This window comes from Entelurus aequoreus, linkage group LG22 (assembly GCF_033978785.1).
Source record: "Entelurus aequoreus isolate RoL-2023_Sb linkage group LG22, RoL_Eaeq_v1.1, whole genome shotgun sequence".
NCBI classification, from domain to species: domain Eukaryota; kingdom Metazoa; phylum Chordata; class Actinopteri; order Syngnathiformes; family Syngnathidae; genus Entelurus; species Entelurus aequoreus.
Window position 1 is genome coordinate 8,590,303 of NC_084752.1, and position 15,666 is coordinate 8,605,968.

At 39.6% G+C, this 15,666-nt stretch overlaps 1 protein-coding gene across 1 annotated transcript; it reads left to right on the forward strand.

The window, feature by feature from the left end:
- The first annotated feature begins 1,604 nt into the window (after positions 1 to 1,604).
- tmem184c (transmembrane protein 184C) lies at positions 1,605 to 15,143 on the forward strand. Its single transcript, XM_062032268.1, has 10 exons — positions 1,605 to 2,141; positions 4,509 to 4,639; positions 4,725 to 4,761; positions 5,287 to 5,492; positions 5,773 to 5,847; positions 8,348 to 8,441; positions 8,515 to 8,627; positions 8,712 to 8,811; positions 11,627 to 11,798; positions 13,204 to 15,143. The coding sequence occupies exons 1-10, from the start codon at positions 2,025 to 2,027 to the stop codon at positions 13,503 to 13,505; spliced, it is 1,347 nt and encodes a 448-aa protein (XP_061888252.1). The 5' UTR covers positions 1,605 to 2,024; the 3' UTR covers positions 13,506 to 15,143.
- Positions 15,144 to 15,666: the final 523 nt, after the last annotated feature.

Consider the following 15,666-nt stretch of genomic DNA (forward strand, 5'->3'; position numbering starts at 1 on the left):
GTGTTATTATAGGTTGCTCAATAAAAGTTTAAAAAGAGCGTCAGACTTAGTGTGCACTTCTTCCGGACCCTACAATATTATGTCTAACTGTATATACAATATATACCAATGACCATGTAGGCGGGGCTCCAGTTTGTAGCCGGAAGTACCCGAGCACAGGAAGTACTTTGGAAAGTTTGAGCCTCATTACGAAGCACATTCAGCAACAACTACTTTAAATTGACGATAAACAAGAGTATTTAATTTGTATTTATTTTTTACAAGTAAACCGTTTAACACTGTGCTTTGGATTTAGCGACTTCTGAAATGGACCATGTTTATATTTTGTTTACATGCCAGTCTTTTTATTTTGGTCTAAAACAATTGTTTTAATCTAAAAAAAAAAAAAAACTTTATTTCCTTTCTTTCAAAACCTCCGCTCCACTACAACGTGTCACCACTTCCGCTCTTAGCGCCTTCAAAATAAGAGCTCAAGGCATATACTATATAACAGCTTATAACAGGAACTTAACATCACAAAGAGGCAAGTCCATAAAAATAAGTTACATACCTCCCCTCCTACAAAAAGAAACGTCCTCGTTTCAACACAATAACAGGATAAGTGCAAAAACAACACACAAAATATGCATGTTCCCCTCACCACTGCACATTCCCAATCACGCATGTAACCAATGTAACCGAGGGTTTATATATGTCGCCTATACTGTATAAAACAAAAAAATAACAAACACGGAGGCTGCAGTTTTACACGAGGACCACTTTATTTCCTTTCTTTCAAAACCTCCGCTTCACTACAACGTGTCAACACTTCCGCTTTAGCGCTTTCAAAATAAGAGCTCAAGGCATAGACTGTATAACAGCTTATAAGAGGAACTTAACATCACAAAGAGGCAAGTCCATAAAAATAGGTTACATACCTCCCCTCCTACAAAAAGAAACGTCCTCGTTTCAACAAAATAACAGGATAAGTGCAAAAACAACCCAGGCGGAGTTAAAACAAAAAAACCTATTAACCTGTCCCCCCAAATATACAGGGCCTCACACACATCCTCTTCTCTGATTGGTCCGTGGCATACACGCCACCAATCACATCAGCGATTGAAGGCGGGGCTCCAGTATGTAGCCGGAAGTACCCGAGCACAGGAAGTACTTTGGAAAGTTTGAGCCTCATTACGAAGCACATTCAGCAATAACTACTTTAAATTGACGATAAACGCGAGTATTTCTTTTTTCTTACAAATAAACCGTTTAACACTGTGCTTTGGATTTAGCGACTTCTGAAATGGACCATGTGTATAGTTTGTTTACATGCCAATGTATTTATTTTGTCCTAAAACAATTGTTTTAATCTAAAAAAAAAAAATAAATAAATAAATTTAAATAAACCTAAAAACTAGTAAAATGTGAAAAACAGAATTAAACAATGTAAAGAGAAAAAGCTGACAGGTTGCTATTAAAAATGAATAGAAACAAACGTACCGCACAACCAAACTATCCTCTCAGGGAGGAAAAACGTGTGTTTAGATCCTCTTCTCTGATTGGTCCGTGGCATAAACGCCACCAATCACAGCGATTGAAGGCGGGGCTCCAGTATGTAGCCGGAAGTACCCGAGCACAGGAAGTACTTTGGAAAGTTTGAGCCTCATTACGAAGCACATTCAGCAATAACTACTTGAAATTGACGATAAACGCGAGTATTTCCTTTTTTCAAAAGTGAACCGTTTAACACTGTGCTTTGGATTTAGCGACTTCTGAAATGGACCATGTGTGTGTATATTGTGTTGACATGGCGAAGCAGCTCGCAAGCTAGTAGCCACTAGCTACCATAATTGAAGTCACGTGATTTGATAGTGAGCAAACAGTTTGGTCTTTGTGTGTGTAACTTAATTTTAAACTCCAGGCGTTTCCTTACTTGTGAACAAGAGGACGAGGCGGTCGTTGTCCACGGTGGCTGTCAGCACAAATGCGTCCAGCTTCGTTTGTGTCGACATCAAACTTGAGTTGAGTGCCCCCCAAAAGTCTTCATGCCTTGCTCCTGTGGGGACTGGAGACGATGGATTCGTCCCCTGGTGGTCGTCTTGTACATCCTGTTGCTGCTCGTCGTCCTGCCTTTGTGCGTCTGGGAACTGCAGAAGTCAGAGGTGAGTCCATCACCTGGGCGCGGTGCATGATGGGGGTTTTATCTTCATGCAAAATGACATGTTAAATAATAATTTGTACCCCTCTGCCCCGTATTTTTCCTTCAATAGTTGTTTGGGCTGATCTTTTAAGTTTGCCCCTAAGAAAGATAAATGCAGGATAAACACACACTATATTGCCAAAAGCATTTGGCCACCTGCCTTGCCTCACATATGAACTTGAAGTGCCATCCCATTCCTAACCCAGAGGGCTCAACTTGATGTGGGTCCACTTTTTGCAGCTATTACAGCTTCAACTCTTTTGGGAAGGCTGTCCACAAGGTTGCGGAGTGTGTTTATGGGAATTTTCCACCATTCTTCCAAATGCGCATTGGTGAGGTCACACACTGATGTGGGTGGAAAAGGCCTGGCTCTCAGTCTCCGTTCTAATTCAGAATCAGAAATACTTTATTATTGCCCGAGGGGAAATTACAATTTTCAGCACAATCCCATTGAAGATCAGACAAACATTACAGGGAGACAGAACAGGATCGCTGACGGGTCTGCCAACTTCCGGCGGCCCTTACAAAAAAGGTGAGATACAGGTAAACAGTGGGGGGGGTTGAGAAAAAAAACATCGGTCTAAGCCTGGGCGCCTGGAGAGGGGGTCCAGACTGAAGCCAAGGGAAAAACAACACATAGCCATAGCACACATCCCTCTTACATATGTGTAAGAGGGAAAAATCAAAGAACACAAAGTTAAAGTACCAATGATTGTCACACACACACACACTAGGTGTGGCGAAATTATTCTCTGCATTTGACCCATCACCCTTGATCACCCCCTGGGAGGTAAGGGGAGCAGTGGGGAGCAGCGGTGGCTGCGCCCGAGAATCATTTTTGGTGATTTAACCCCCAATTCCAACCCTTGATGCTGAGTGCCAAGCAGGGGGGTAATGGGTCCCATTTTTATAGTCTTTGGTATGACTCGGCCGGGGTTTGAACTCACAACCTACCGATCTCAGGGCGGATACTCTAACCACTAGGCCACGGAGTACAAGAAAGGACATTAAAGACATTAAAAGAACAGCGCTGATGCAACCAGCCACTTCTACACACAGCTATGAATAAAAAGTAAAATAAACATATACACAATTCATCCCAAAGGTGTTCTATCTGGTTCGGGTCAGGACTCTGTGCAGGCCAGTCAAGTTCATCCACACCAGACTCTTGTCATCCATGTCTTTATGGACCTTGCTTTGTGCACTGGTGCACAGTCATGTTGGAAGAGGAAGGGGCCCTGCTCCAAACTGTTCCCTCAAGGTTGGGAGCATGGAATTGTCCAAGATGTTTTAGTATCCTGGAGCATTCAAAGTTCATTTCACTTGAACTAAGGGGCAAAGCCCAACTCCTGAAAAACAACCCCACACCATTATTCCTCCTCCACCAAATTTCACACTCGGCACAACGCAGTCCGGAATGTACCGTTTTCCTGGCAACCTCCAAACCCAGACTCGTCCATCACATTGCCAGATGGAAAAGTGTGATTCATCATTCCAGAGAATGTGTCTCCACTGCTCTAGAGTCCAGTGGCGATGTGCTTTACATCAGTGCATCCCACGCTTTGCATTGGACTTGGTGATGTATGCCTTAGATGCAGCTGCACGGCCATGGAAACCCATTCCATGAAGCTCTCTGCGTACTGTACGTGGGCTAATTGGAAGGTCACGTGAAATTTGGAGCTCTGTAGCAACTGACTGTGCAGAAAGTCTTTGCACTATGCTGACCTCTCTGTCAGTTTACGTGGCCTACCACTTGGTGGCTGACTTGCTGCTGTTCCCAAACTATTTCATGTTCTTATAATAAAGCTGACAGTTGACTTTGGAATATTTAGGAGCGAGGAAATTTCACGACTGGATTTGTTGCACACATGGCATCCTGTGACAGTTCCACGCTGGAAATCACTGAGAGCGGCCCATTCTTTCACAAATGTTTGTAGAAACAGTCTCCATGCCTAAGTGCTTGATTTTATACGCTGGGCCAAGTGATTAGGACACCTGATTCTCATCATTTGGATGGGTGGCCAAATACTTTTGGCATAGTGTACAACAAAGGTGTGTATCAAGAAGAAGCATGTCAATATCCTGGACAGACCAAGTGACGAGTCAGTCTCCAGACCTTAATCCCAAACAAAATCTGTAGATGGAGCTAAGACTTTGATTTGCCAAGCGACAGCCTCAAAACGTTGAGGTCATTCTGTCCCTCTCCGTTAAAAACAACAGCACAAAAATATGGACTGTTTATGTAAATCAGCAGGGTCTCAAACCACCCTCCACTGTACATTGTCTTATATTGAGATGATTTGGTTGTTTCTTTTCCATGTCACAACAGGTGGGTACACACAACAAAGCCTGGTTCATCGCTGGCATATTTGTCTTCATGACCATCCCGATATCATTGTGGGGCATCCTCCAACATCTGGTTCACTACACTCAACCTGAGCTTCAGAAACCTATTATTAGGTGAACACCTCAACACGCGCTGAATGTTATCTTCCTGGAAATGATTTGGAATTAACATTTCTGTCATGCTGTAAATTGTCTCTAGAATTTTATGGATGGTGCCAATCTACAGTTTGGACAGTGTAAGTTTTTATTTTATTTACAAACAAAATGTGTTCATATGTGTATATACATATAGAGTGCAGGCCAAACTATTGGCATTCTCTGGATGAGCTTCAAGCACACCTGTGAAGTGAAAACCATTTCAGGTGACTACCTCTTGAAGCTCATGAAGAGAATGCCAAGAGTGTGCAAAGCAGTAATCAGAGCAAAGGGTGGCTATTTTGAAAAAACTAGAATATAAAACATGTTTTCAGTTATTTCACCTTTTTGTTAAGTACATAACTCCACATGTGTTCATTCATAGTTTTGATGTGACAATCTACAATGTAAATAGTCATGAAAATAAAGAAAACACATTGAATGAGAAGGTGTGTCCAAATTTTGGCCTGTACTGTACATACAGTATATACACGTGTACATACATATATGCAGATTGTATATACATATATATATACACACACACACATATATTATATATACATACTGTATATTTAGTCATATATTTACAAATATACTTATATATATATTTTTTAAATAAAATGTAGTGGATTGCGCTGAAATATCCCAGCATTGCCATTTACGTGGACACGTGCAGAGAGTGCTACGAGGCCTACGTCATCTACAACTTCCTGACCTTCCTGCTCAACTACCTGGAGAATCAGTACCCCAGCCTGGTGATGATGCTGGAGGTCCAGGAGCAGCAGAAGCACCTTCCTCCTCTCTGCTGCTGCCCGCCCTGGCCCATGGGAGAGTGAGTGGATTTTGTTTAGATTCATGCTCTTCTGTTGACTTCATGTCCCTTCAACTCTGCCGCGTTTTTTTGATTGAATCACAGAACATGAAACTGGGCGCTCCTATAATATCAGCGCTGATAATTGCTCGGTTTTTAAGTCGGTCTTAAGAATGGACCGTATAGGTGCACTTGAGGGGCTTACAACATTGCATTTAGCTTGTGTTCAATGAATGAATAACTTTGTGTTGGATGTTGGCACCACTTTTGTCATTTATTTTCCATTTCCTTTCCTTCAAAGGGTTTTACTTTTAAGATGCAAGCTGGGAGTGCTGCAATACACCGTGGTTAGACCTGTCACCACTGTCATCGCTCTGTAAGTCGTTCCTCCTAAGTGTGTTTGACCAGAGTGAGTGCCACCCTCATGTCTTGCATGGTTTTCTTTTCAAGGGACAACACTATAGTTAGTAGTACAGGTGGCAGATCTTTTTATTACATGAGCATTTTGACCTTTGAACACGCTTGTATGCTTAGCTTCTCTCAATGTATGCATTTTGTTGCATTTAACCAGTTTCACTTTCAGTTTTGATCTTTTAAAAAAATGACTGGCTGTGTTTGGTCGGCTTGTAGTTTATTTTACTGTCCGTGTACTAGTAATTCAGAGGGCGGACAGTCCACCTATGTAAACGTCTTTTCCTCCCACTGTCGTATTTATTAAAAAATTTAAAAAAAATTAACCAGGAAAAAAAAAAAAGAAAATAGTTTTCAAAGGAGTCCTAGCCGAGAGGCAACAAAAGATACAGTTACATAAAAATACACAGGAAGAAAAACAGTTACAATTTAAAAACGTCATCTTAAAAATCTTAATCTTTTCTTGACAATATTACCTGGTCCCTACACACCGGAGCTCTTGTAAAAAGAGCTCAGCAGCGCATGCACTTTTTGCGTGGGATGAAAAGAGCACAGCTCCCTCCCCCCATTCTCACCACATTCTACAGAGGCACTATAGAGAGCCTGCTGACCAACATCATCTCTGTCTGGACTGGAGCCTGCAATGCCTCAGACTGGAAGTCTCTCCAGGAGATCGCAAAAAGCCGCTGCCTGACCAGGGCTCAGAAAATCTGCAAAGACTCCTCCCATCCCCACCAAGGACTTTTTTCACTGCTGGACTCTAGAAAGAGGTTCCGCAGCCTCCGAAGCAGAACCTCCAGGTTCTGTAACAGCTTCTTCCCTCAGGCTGCAAGACTCTTGAAAGCATCATAATTAAATTATCCCCTCAACTCCCCCCAAAATGGATTAACTCGCTGGAATAAAAAAGACAATATAGCATACATCCATAAACGTGGACGCATGTGAGAAAGTGCAATATATTTATCTGTACAGTAATCTATTTATTTATTTATATATATATATTTTATATATATATTTATATATATTTATTTATTTATATATGCACCTTATTGCTTTTTTTATCCTGCACTACCATGAGCTAATGTAACAAAATTTCATTCTTATCTGTGCTGTAAAGTTCAAATTTGAATGACAATAAAAAGGAAGTCTAAGTCTAAATCCAAAATGCTCTCAATCTGGACTTAAAACACGGTAAATTTGTAAAATAATAATTTTAAAGTGACAAAGGCTGTAGCTATTGATTATTTGAATAATCAGTAATCTATCGATTAGTTCGTTCCATTAATCGAGTAATCGGAGAGAGCCTCTGAGCATGTTTTAGGGGAAATAAATATTTTTCTACACGCTGTAACCTTCATTATCTTCCATTTACCTTATTTTACTTTTTATTTACCTTCTATTCACCTCCTATTTATCTCCCTTTGGCTTCTAATGACCTTCTCTTACCTTCTACGCACCTGATTTGACCTTTTATTTATCTTCTATCAGCTTCTATTTACCTTCTATTTATCTCCTTTTGGCTTCCATTAACTTTTTTTTTTTTTTACCCTTTACTTTTTATTCACCTTGTGTTTACCTTATTTACCTTCTTTCACCTTTTATTTACCTTCTATTTAACTTGTTTACCTGCTTTTACCTTTTATTCCTTCTTTTACCTTGTATTTGCCTTATTTTATCTTCGATTAACTCTTTACCTTCTATTACCATCTGTTACATTCTAATTACCTTCTATCACCTTTTATGTACCTTCTGTTTAACTTGTTTTCCTTCTTTTATCTTTTATTTACATTCTTTCACCTTCAATTAACATTTTATCTTATTTTACCATCTATTTAACTTGTTTAACCTTTGTTTACCATCTATTTACCTATTTTAACCTTTTGTCGACCTTTTAACATTTTACCTTTACCTTATTTACCTTCTTTTATGAGGTCTGGATTGTATTCATTTTTATTAGTTACACTCAGTAAACGATTCATCAAAGCAACAGAATATAAATCAAAGCTATTTTCTAAATGAAATACATACGGTAATCAAATAATCGTTTCAGCCCTAAAAGTGACTTTAATTTCAGCTGCAATAACACTCCACCTCCCTCTTTTAATTACCATCGAACACTCCTTCCGAAGGAATATAAAAAGCACAAGCTATAAAAGCAGTGGTGTCCAATATGTGGCCCGTGGCTCCTTTACTATTGGCTAGCGACACATCGTAGTACAGTAATAAACTCTGAAGAAAAAATGTTTCCTTGTCCATTCATATAAACCTTCATCCTGCCCCCCCACCACCCTACATGCCGCCCCTGTTTATTTTAAAATCTTGTCCTCGTGGCCCCAATACTGTTACACCCCTAGTATTGTCTCTTAACAAGACGTAATAAAATGATTTCCAGGTGCTGTAGTCACTTTTGTGAGGTACTGAATGACTCTGTTGTGTCACTCAAGTCCTTGTTTGTCTTTTCGTAGGATCTGTCAGCTGTGCGGCGTGTATGACGAAGGCAACTTTAGCTCTACTAACGCTTGGACGTACCTGGTTATTTTCAACAACATGTCGCAGCTGGTGAGTTAATGTAACAGTGTGTGTTATTGTGGTGGTGTAAGAAGTAATTAGCAGGTGTCTTCTGTCCCTTCAGTTTGCCATGTACTGCCTGGTGCTGTTCTACAGGGCTCTGCGAGAGGAGCTGAGTCCCATCCAACCAGTGGGCAAATTCCTGTGTGTCAAAATGGTGGTCTTTGTCTCCTTTTGGTAAATGTTGCTTTCTTTTCGCTTAAAAACGTAATAGTACGATTAGGCTGAGAGTAAAATAAAAGAAACATCACTTTTCCACAGGCAAGCTGCGCTCATTGCTTTACTGGTCAAAGTGGGCGTCATCTCGGAGAAACGCACCTGGGACTGGCAGAGTGTAGAGGCGGTCGCTACGGGACTACAGGTAAGTGTCAGGATAACTACCCGAACAAGGACGGACTCGTCACGTGTCGGTGCGGATCTGGATACAAGTGCCATTAACGTAGTAGGGCAGATGAAGATCAACTTCTATTCAATTTAAAGTCCCGACGATTGTCACACACACACACACACTAGGTGTGGTGAAATTTGTCCTCTGCATTTGACCCATCCCCCTGTTCACCCCCTGGGAGGTGAGGGGAGCAGTGAGCAGCAGAGTGCGCCGCGCTCGGGAATAATTTTTGGTGATTTAACCCCCAATTCCTACCCTTGATGCTGAGTGCCAAGCAGGGAGGCAATGGCTCCCTTTTTTTTTGTAGTCTTTAATAATAATAATAATAGATTTTATTTGTAAAAAGCACTTTACATTGAGCAAACAACCTCAAAGTGCTACAGTGTATTAAAAAAGAAATTAAAAGATAATAAAAATAAAAACTATAACTAGCACGCATATATCTAAAAAAAGGCTTTTTTAAAAAGAAGGGTTTTTAAGCCTTTTTTAAAAGCATCCACAGTCTGTGGTATGACTCGGCCGGGATTTGAACTCACAACCTCCTACCACTAGGCCACTGAGCTGCACTAGACATCGACCGATTATTGGTGCTTTGATGTATATCGGTATGGGCCTTTTTTTTTTTTCTTTTACAAGCACAACAGATCTACAATATATACATTTGATACAAATATTTAGTATTTAAACAAATAATTGGTGAAGAAAATATATTATAACCACTGGTCAAGGAGTTTGCCCTGCACAAGAATGGTTTGTTGTTCTATTTATTTAATTCCTAAATGAATAAAAATGAATCAATAATTTTACCCAAATATGTTTAAAAATCTGACATAGCATTTATTTGAGTTCTTGTGAGTATTGTTCTCCAGTCAGTCACACACACACACACATAATATATGTAAGCTGTGAAAATCTGCTGTACAGTATGTGTGCTTGGGTTATTTATAGAAACACTAATACAAAACCTCCATGTCTGATTGAATGCTAAAAACGTTATGACAGACCGCCTTAAAAAACAAAACGGAATTTTACAGCTTTTTACTGAATGAGACACCCAGAATGTACATGAAAATAAAGAACGTGGGATTTACAATATTAACTATGAAGGATAAAACACTGAATATTGACAACATATGAACGTCACACCCCCTCGCCATCCACATTATACAATCGAGCGAAACGCAACAAAAATGCAACACAAACAGCGAAAAATGAACACGAAGGTTAAAAAAAAATGTGATGTATCACTAAGCTTTAGAACTTTGTTATAAAAATGTCCGTCCGCGTCTGTCCCTGACACCCACATTTCAGGCTCTGGAAACACACTGCTTGGTGCCTCGTCTGAGCTGCTGTGACTTAGATGACCATAGTAACTAATTAGATGACCATAGTAACTAATTAGATGACCATAGTAACTAATTAGATGACCATAGTAACTAATTAGATGACCATATTTACTAATTAGATGATCATAGTAACTAATTAGATGACCATAGTAACTAATTAGATGACCATATTTACTAATTAGATGACCATAGTAACTAATTAGATGACCATATTTACTAATTAGATGATCATAGTAACTAATTAGATGACCATAGTAACTAATTAGATGACCATAGTAACTAATTAGATGACCATAGTAACTAGTATATCATGCAAAAGCACAGATTCCAACCATTAAAATACTTCGTATTAGGGATGTCCGATAATGGCTTTTTGCCGATATCCGATATTCCGATATTGTCCAACTCTTTAATTACCGATACCGATATCAACCGATACCGATATCAACCGATATATACAGTCGTGGAATTAACACATTATTATGCCTAATTTGGACAACCAGGTATGGTGAAGATAAGGTACTTTAAAAAAAAAAAAAAAAAAATAAGATAACTAAATTAAAAACATTTTCTTGAATAAAAAAGAAAGTAAAACAATATAAAAACAGTTACATAGAAACTAGTAATTAATGAAAATGAGTAAAATTAACTGTTAAAGGTTAGTACTATTAGTGGACCAGCAGCACGCACAATCATGTGTGCTTACGGACTGTATCCCTTGCAGACTGTATTGATATATATTGATATATAATGTAGGAAGCAGAATATTGATAACAGAAAGAAATGGGGGGAGGGAGGTTTTTTGGGTTGGTGCACTAATTGTAAGTGTATCTTGTGTTTTTTATGTTGATTTAATAAAAAAAAAAAACCAAAAAAAAAACCCGATACAGATATAAAAAAAAACAGATACCGATAATTTCCGATATTACATTTTAATGCATTTATCGGCCGATAATATCGGCCTGCCGATATTATCGGACATCCCTACTTCGTATAGTTGAAGACTTACGGTCATTAGAAAACATCACTGCACATCATAATGGCAGCTACACTTTCCATCTTAAAGATCTAAAAAAAAAATTTGGGAATGTCCGGCAGGCCTTAATTTGTCCAGGTCTGTCTTAAACACACGTAATAAAGGTGTTTGTGAAATGTTTTGGAGCTAAATTAACCACAACATTAGCGCCACATAAAACATGTCACGACTGGTCCCACCTTTCCTAAAAGATAATATTTAAAAAAAACAACTAAAAGCCTGTCCAGCTGTTGACTGATGTATAATATTCATGTTTAAATCACTTTTACTGAATATAAATAGCTCCAAATATCCGTTATCCTTGACTGCGAATAATCGGTATCTGAAAAAACCCATCCCGGTCGATCTGTAGTCTGCACCTTGTGGAAGAAAGCGTACAACATGGTGGTTCTCCTCACCCTTCCAGGACTTTGTCATATGCGTGGAGATGTTCCTGGCGGCCATCGCCCACCACTTCAGCTTCACCTACAAGCCTTACATCCAGGAGGCCGAGGAGGGCTCGTGCTTCGACTCCTTCATGGCCATGTGGGACATCTCGGACGTGCGGGCCGACATCTCGGAGCAAGTTCGCAATGTTGGTGCGTGACTCTCAATCTTGTGTTTCTTACCTATTGAACTTCTCAGGCTGATGTGCTTGGATATGGAAACTATTTCCCCCTTAATAAATAGACCGTAATGAGGATTATAGAAAATGGAAGGATATAAGTCAGTGGTCCCCAACCTTTTTGTAGCTGCGGACCGGTCAACACTTGAAAATCTGTCCCACGGACCGGGCTGCACAAGAAATTTAAAAAAAAATAATAATAATTTTTTTTTTTTCATAAAGAAATACAATCATGTGTGCTTACGGACTGTATCCCTGCAGACTAGGGATGTCCGATAATGGCTTTTTGCCGATATCCGATATTCCGATATTGTCCAACTCTTTAATTACCGATACCGATATCAACCGATATATGCAGTCGTGGAATTAACACATTATTATGCCTAATTTGGACAACCATGTATGGTGAAGATAAGGTACTTTTAAAAAAAATTAGTAAAATAAGATAAATAGATTAAAAACATTTTCTTGAATAAAAAAGAAAGTACAACAATATAAAAACAGTTACATAGAAACTAGTAATTAGTAAAATTAACTGTTAAAGGTTAGTACTATTAGTGGAGCAGCAGCACGCACAATCATGTGTGCTTACGGACTGTATCCCTTGCAGACTGTATTGATATATATTGATATATAATGTAGGAACCAGAATATTAATAACAGAAAGAAACAACCCTTTTGTGTGAATGAGTGTAAATGGGGGAGGGAGGTTTTTTGGGTTGGTGCACTAATTGTAAGTGTATCTTGTGTTTTTTTATGTTGATTTAATAAAAAAAATAAAAATAAAATAAATAAAATTTAAAAAAACGATACCGATAATAAAAAAAACCGATACCGATAATTTCCGATATTACATTTTAACGCATATATCGGCCGATAATATCGGCAGGCCGATATTATCGGACATCTCTACTGCAGACTGTATTGATATATATTGATATATAATGTATATATATATATTGTCTTTTTTATGTTGATTAAATAAAAAAAAAATTAAAAAAAATGTTTTTTTTATTTTTTTTTTATTTCTTGTGCGACCCGGTACCAATCGGCCCGGTGGTTGGGGACCACTGATATAAGTGAACCACTGCTCAACATGAAATGCTAAAAGAAAACACCCTGTCTTAAAAAATAAGTGAAGTCTTGTTTTTTTTTTACCACTAAATTGCCTTATCAGATTGGTAACTGCAATTTTGAACTTTGACTTTTACGCATCTGCGGATCGTTTGTCATGGTTCAAAAGACTTGATTCGTCCGTGAATGTCACAACTTTACATTTCAGTCCACCACCTTAGTTACAGCTATGAGAGAGCCGGAAAAAAGCCGCTTTTGACCGCCAAAAAACGTGGAAATAAATACTTTTTTGGCTTCACTTACAGGCAGGACAGTCATGGGTCGCCCCAGGAACTCTTATTTTGGCGAGGCGCAGAGCGACGGAGAGCGCTCGGGCCTCCTCTCCTCGTCGGCCTCTCAAGACGCCATCGCGGAGGCGGCGTCCGACCCGGTGACGCCCAAGGGGCACTACCAGGGCATGGGGAGCACCCAGACGCCGCACTCTGTGTCGGCCCCCGCCGGGCTCAGCCACGCCCACTGGGACCAAGGACACGAGGCTGAAGAACATGTCGCCCATAGCGACGGAAGCAAAGAGCCGGAAGACGCAGACTTGATCGCCATCACTTAGCGTATGATGTCATCACTTAGCGTATGATGTCATGACTTGGTGACACGCGTGGGCGGGACCCAGTGACGGAACTTGTTTGTTTCCAGGGCTCTTGCCAACAGCTGGAAGAATGTTCCTGAAGGCACTACTACACGACTTGACTCGTATCAGCTGCAGCAAATATTAACACAATGCAAGAAAATATGGGTGTTGACTATTTTGGAATAATCATAAGAATATCAATAGAATCTATTAAAATAGCAGAAATGTACATTCACATCATGGGGATGAATGTTTTGTCAAGTCTGGGCCTTTAACGCTTTATTTGGACAGTACTTTTTATATTGTGCATTCATTATCAGGGGTGTGAATCTTTGGGCATTGAACGATTCGATCTGACACCGATTCCTGCAGTGACTATTTGATTCAGAATCCATTCAAAACGATTCTTGATTGAAACTGATTCTTATAATGTATTATTTGGTATGATAATTATAATGAAACTTTTTAAAAACAGGTTAGAAATGTTATGTTAGGTTGCATGGAGATGACATAAAAACTTATTTTTAAAAATGGATTATTGTTACCAAAAACACACATAATATATTTGTATATATCTGGGAAGGCTGTCCACAAGGTTGCACAGTGTGTTTATAGGAATTTTCGACCATTATTCCATAAGCGCATTGGTGATGTTGGTGGAGAAGGCCTGGCTCTCAGTCTCCGTTCTAATTCATCCCAAAGGTGTTCTATTGGGTTCAGGTCAGGACTCTGTGCAGGCCAGTCAAGTTCATCCACACAAGACTCTGTCATCCATGTCTTTATGGACCTTGCTTTGTGCACTGGTGCACAGTCATGTTGGAAGAGGAAGGGGCCCCGCTCCAAACTGTTCCCACAAGGTTGGGAGCATGGAATTGTCCAGAATGTTTTGGTATCCTGGAGCATTCAAAGTTCCTTTCACTGGAACTAAAGGGGCCAAGCCCAACTCCTGAAAAACAACCCCACACCAAATTTCACACTCGGCACAATGCAGTCCGGAATATACCGTTCTCCTGGCAACCTCTAAACCCACACTTGTCCACCAGATTGCCAGATGGAAAAGTGTGATTCATCAGTCCAGAGAACACATCTCCACTGCACTAGAGTCCAGTGGCGATGTGCTTTACACCACTGCATCCCACGCTTTGCATTGGACTTGGTGATGTATGGCTTAGATGCAGCTGCCCGGCCATGGAAACCCATTCCATGAAGCTCTCTGCATACTGTACGTGGGCTAATTGGAAGGGTACATGAAGTTTGGAGCTCTGTAGCAACTGACTGTGCAGAAAGTTTTTGCACTATGCTGACCTCTCTGTCAATTTACGTGGCCTACCACTTGGTGGCTGAGTTGCTGTTGTTCCCAAACTCTTCACTTTTCTTATAATAAAGCCGACAGTTGACTTTGGAATATTTAGGAGCGAGGAAATTTCACGACTGGATTTGTTGCACACATGGCATCCTGTGACAGTTCCACGCTGGAAATCACTGAGAGCGGCCCATTCTTTCACAAATGTTTGTAGAAACAGTCTCCATGCCTAAGTGCTTGATTGTATACACCTGTGGCCGGGCCAGGTGATTAGGACACCTGATTCTCATCATTTGGATGGGTGGCCAAATACTTTTGGCTATATATATATATATATATATATATATATATATATATATATATATATATATATATATATATATATATATATATATATATATATATATATATATATATATATATATATATATATACACACTACCGTTCAAAAGTTTGGGGTCACCCAAACAATTTTGTGGAATAGCCTTCATTTCTAAGAACAAGAATAGACTGTCGCGTTTCAGATGAAAGTTCTCTTTTTCTGGCCATTTTGAGCGTTTAATTGACCCCACAAATGTGATGCTCCAGAAACTCAATCTGCTCAAAGGAAGGTCAGTTTTGTAGCTTCTGTAACGAGCTAAACTGTTTTCAGATGTGTGAACAAGATTGCACAAGGGTTTTCTAATCATCAATTAGCCTTCTGAGCCAATGAGCAAACACATTGTACCATTAGAACACTGGAGTGATAGTTGCTGGAAATGGGCCTCTATACACCTATGTAGATATTGCACCAAAAACCAGACATTTGCAGCTAGAATAGTCATTTGCCACATTAGC

What these genes read in the sequence shown, in the direction of transcription:
- tmem184c (XM_062032268.1), top strand. Translation starts at nt 2,025, where the DNA reads ATGCCTTGCTCCTGTGGGGACTGGAGACGATGGATTCGTCCCCTGGTG. An exon ending in GTCACCACTGTCATCGCTCT is followed by an intron (nt 5,848 to 8,347) that starts GTAAGTCGTTCC and finishes GTCTTTTCGTAG; the next exon opens with GATCTGTCAGCTGTGCGGCG. An exon ending in TCAACAACATGTCGCAGCTG is followed by an intron (nt 8,442 to 8,514) that starts GTGAGTTAATGT and finishes CTGTCCCTTCAG; the next exon opens with TTTGCCATGTACTGCCTGGT.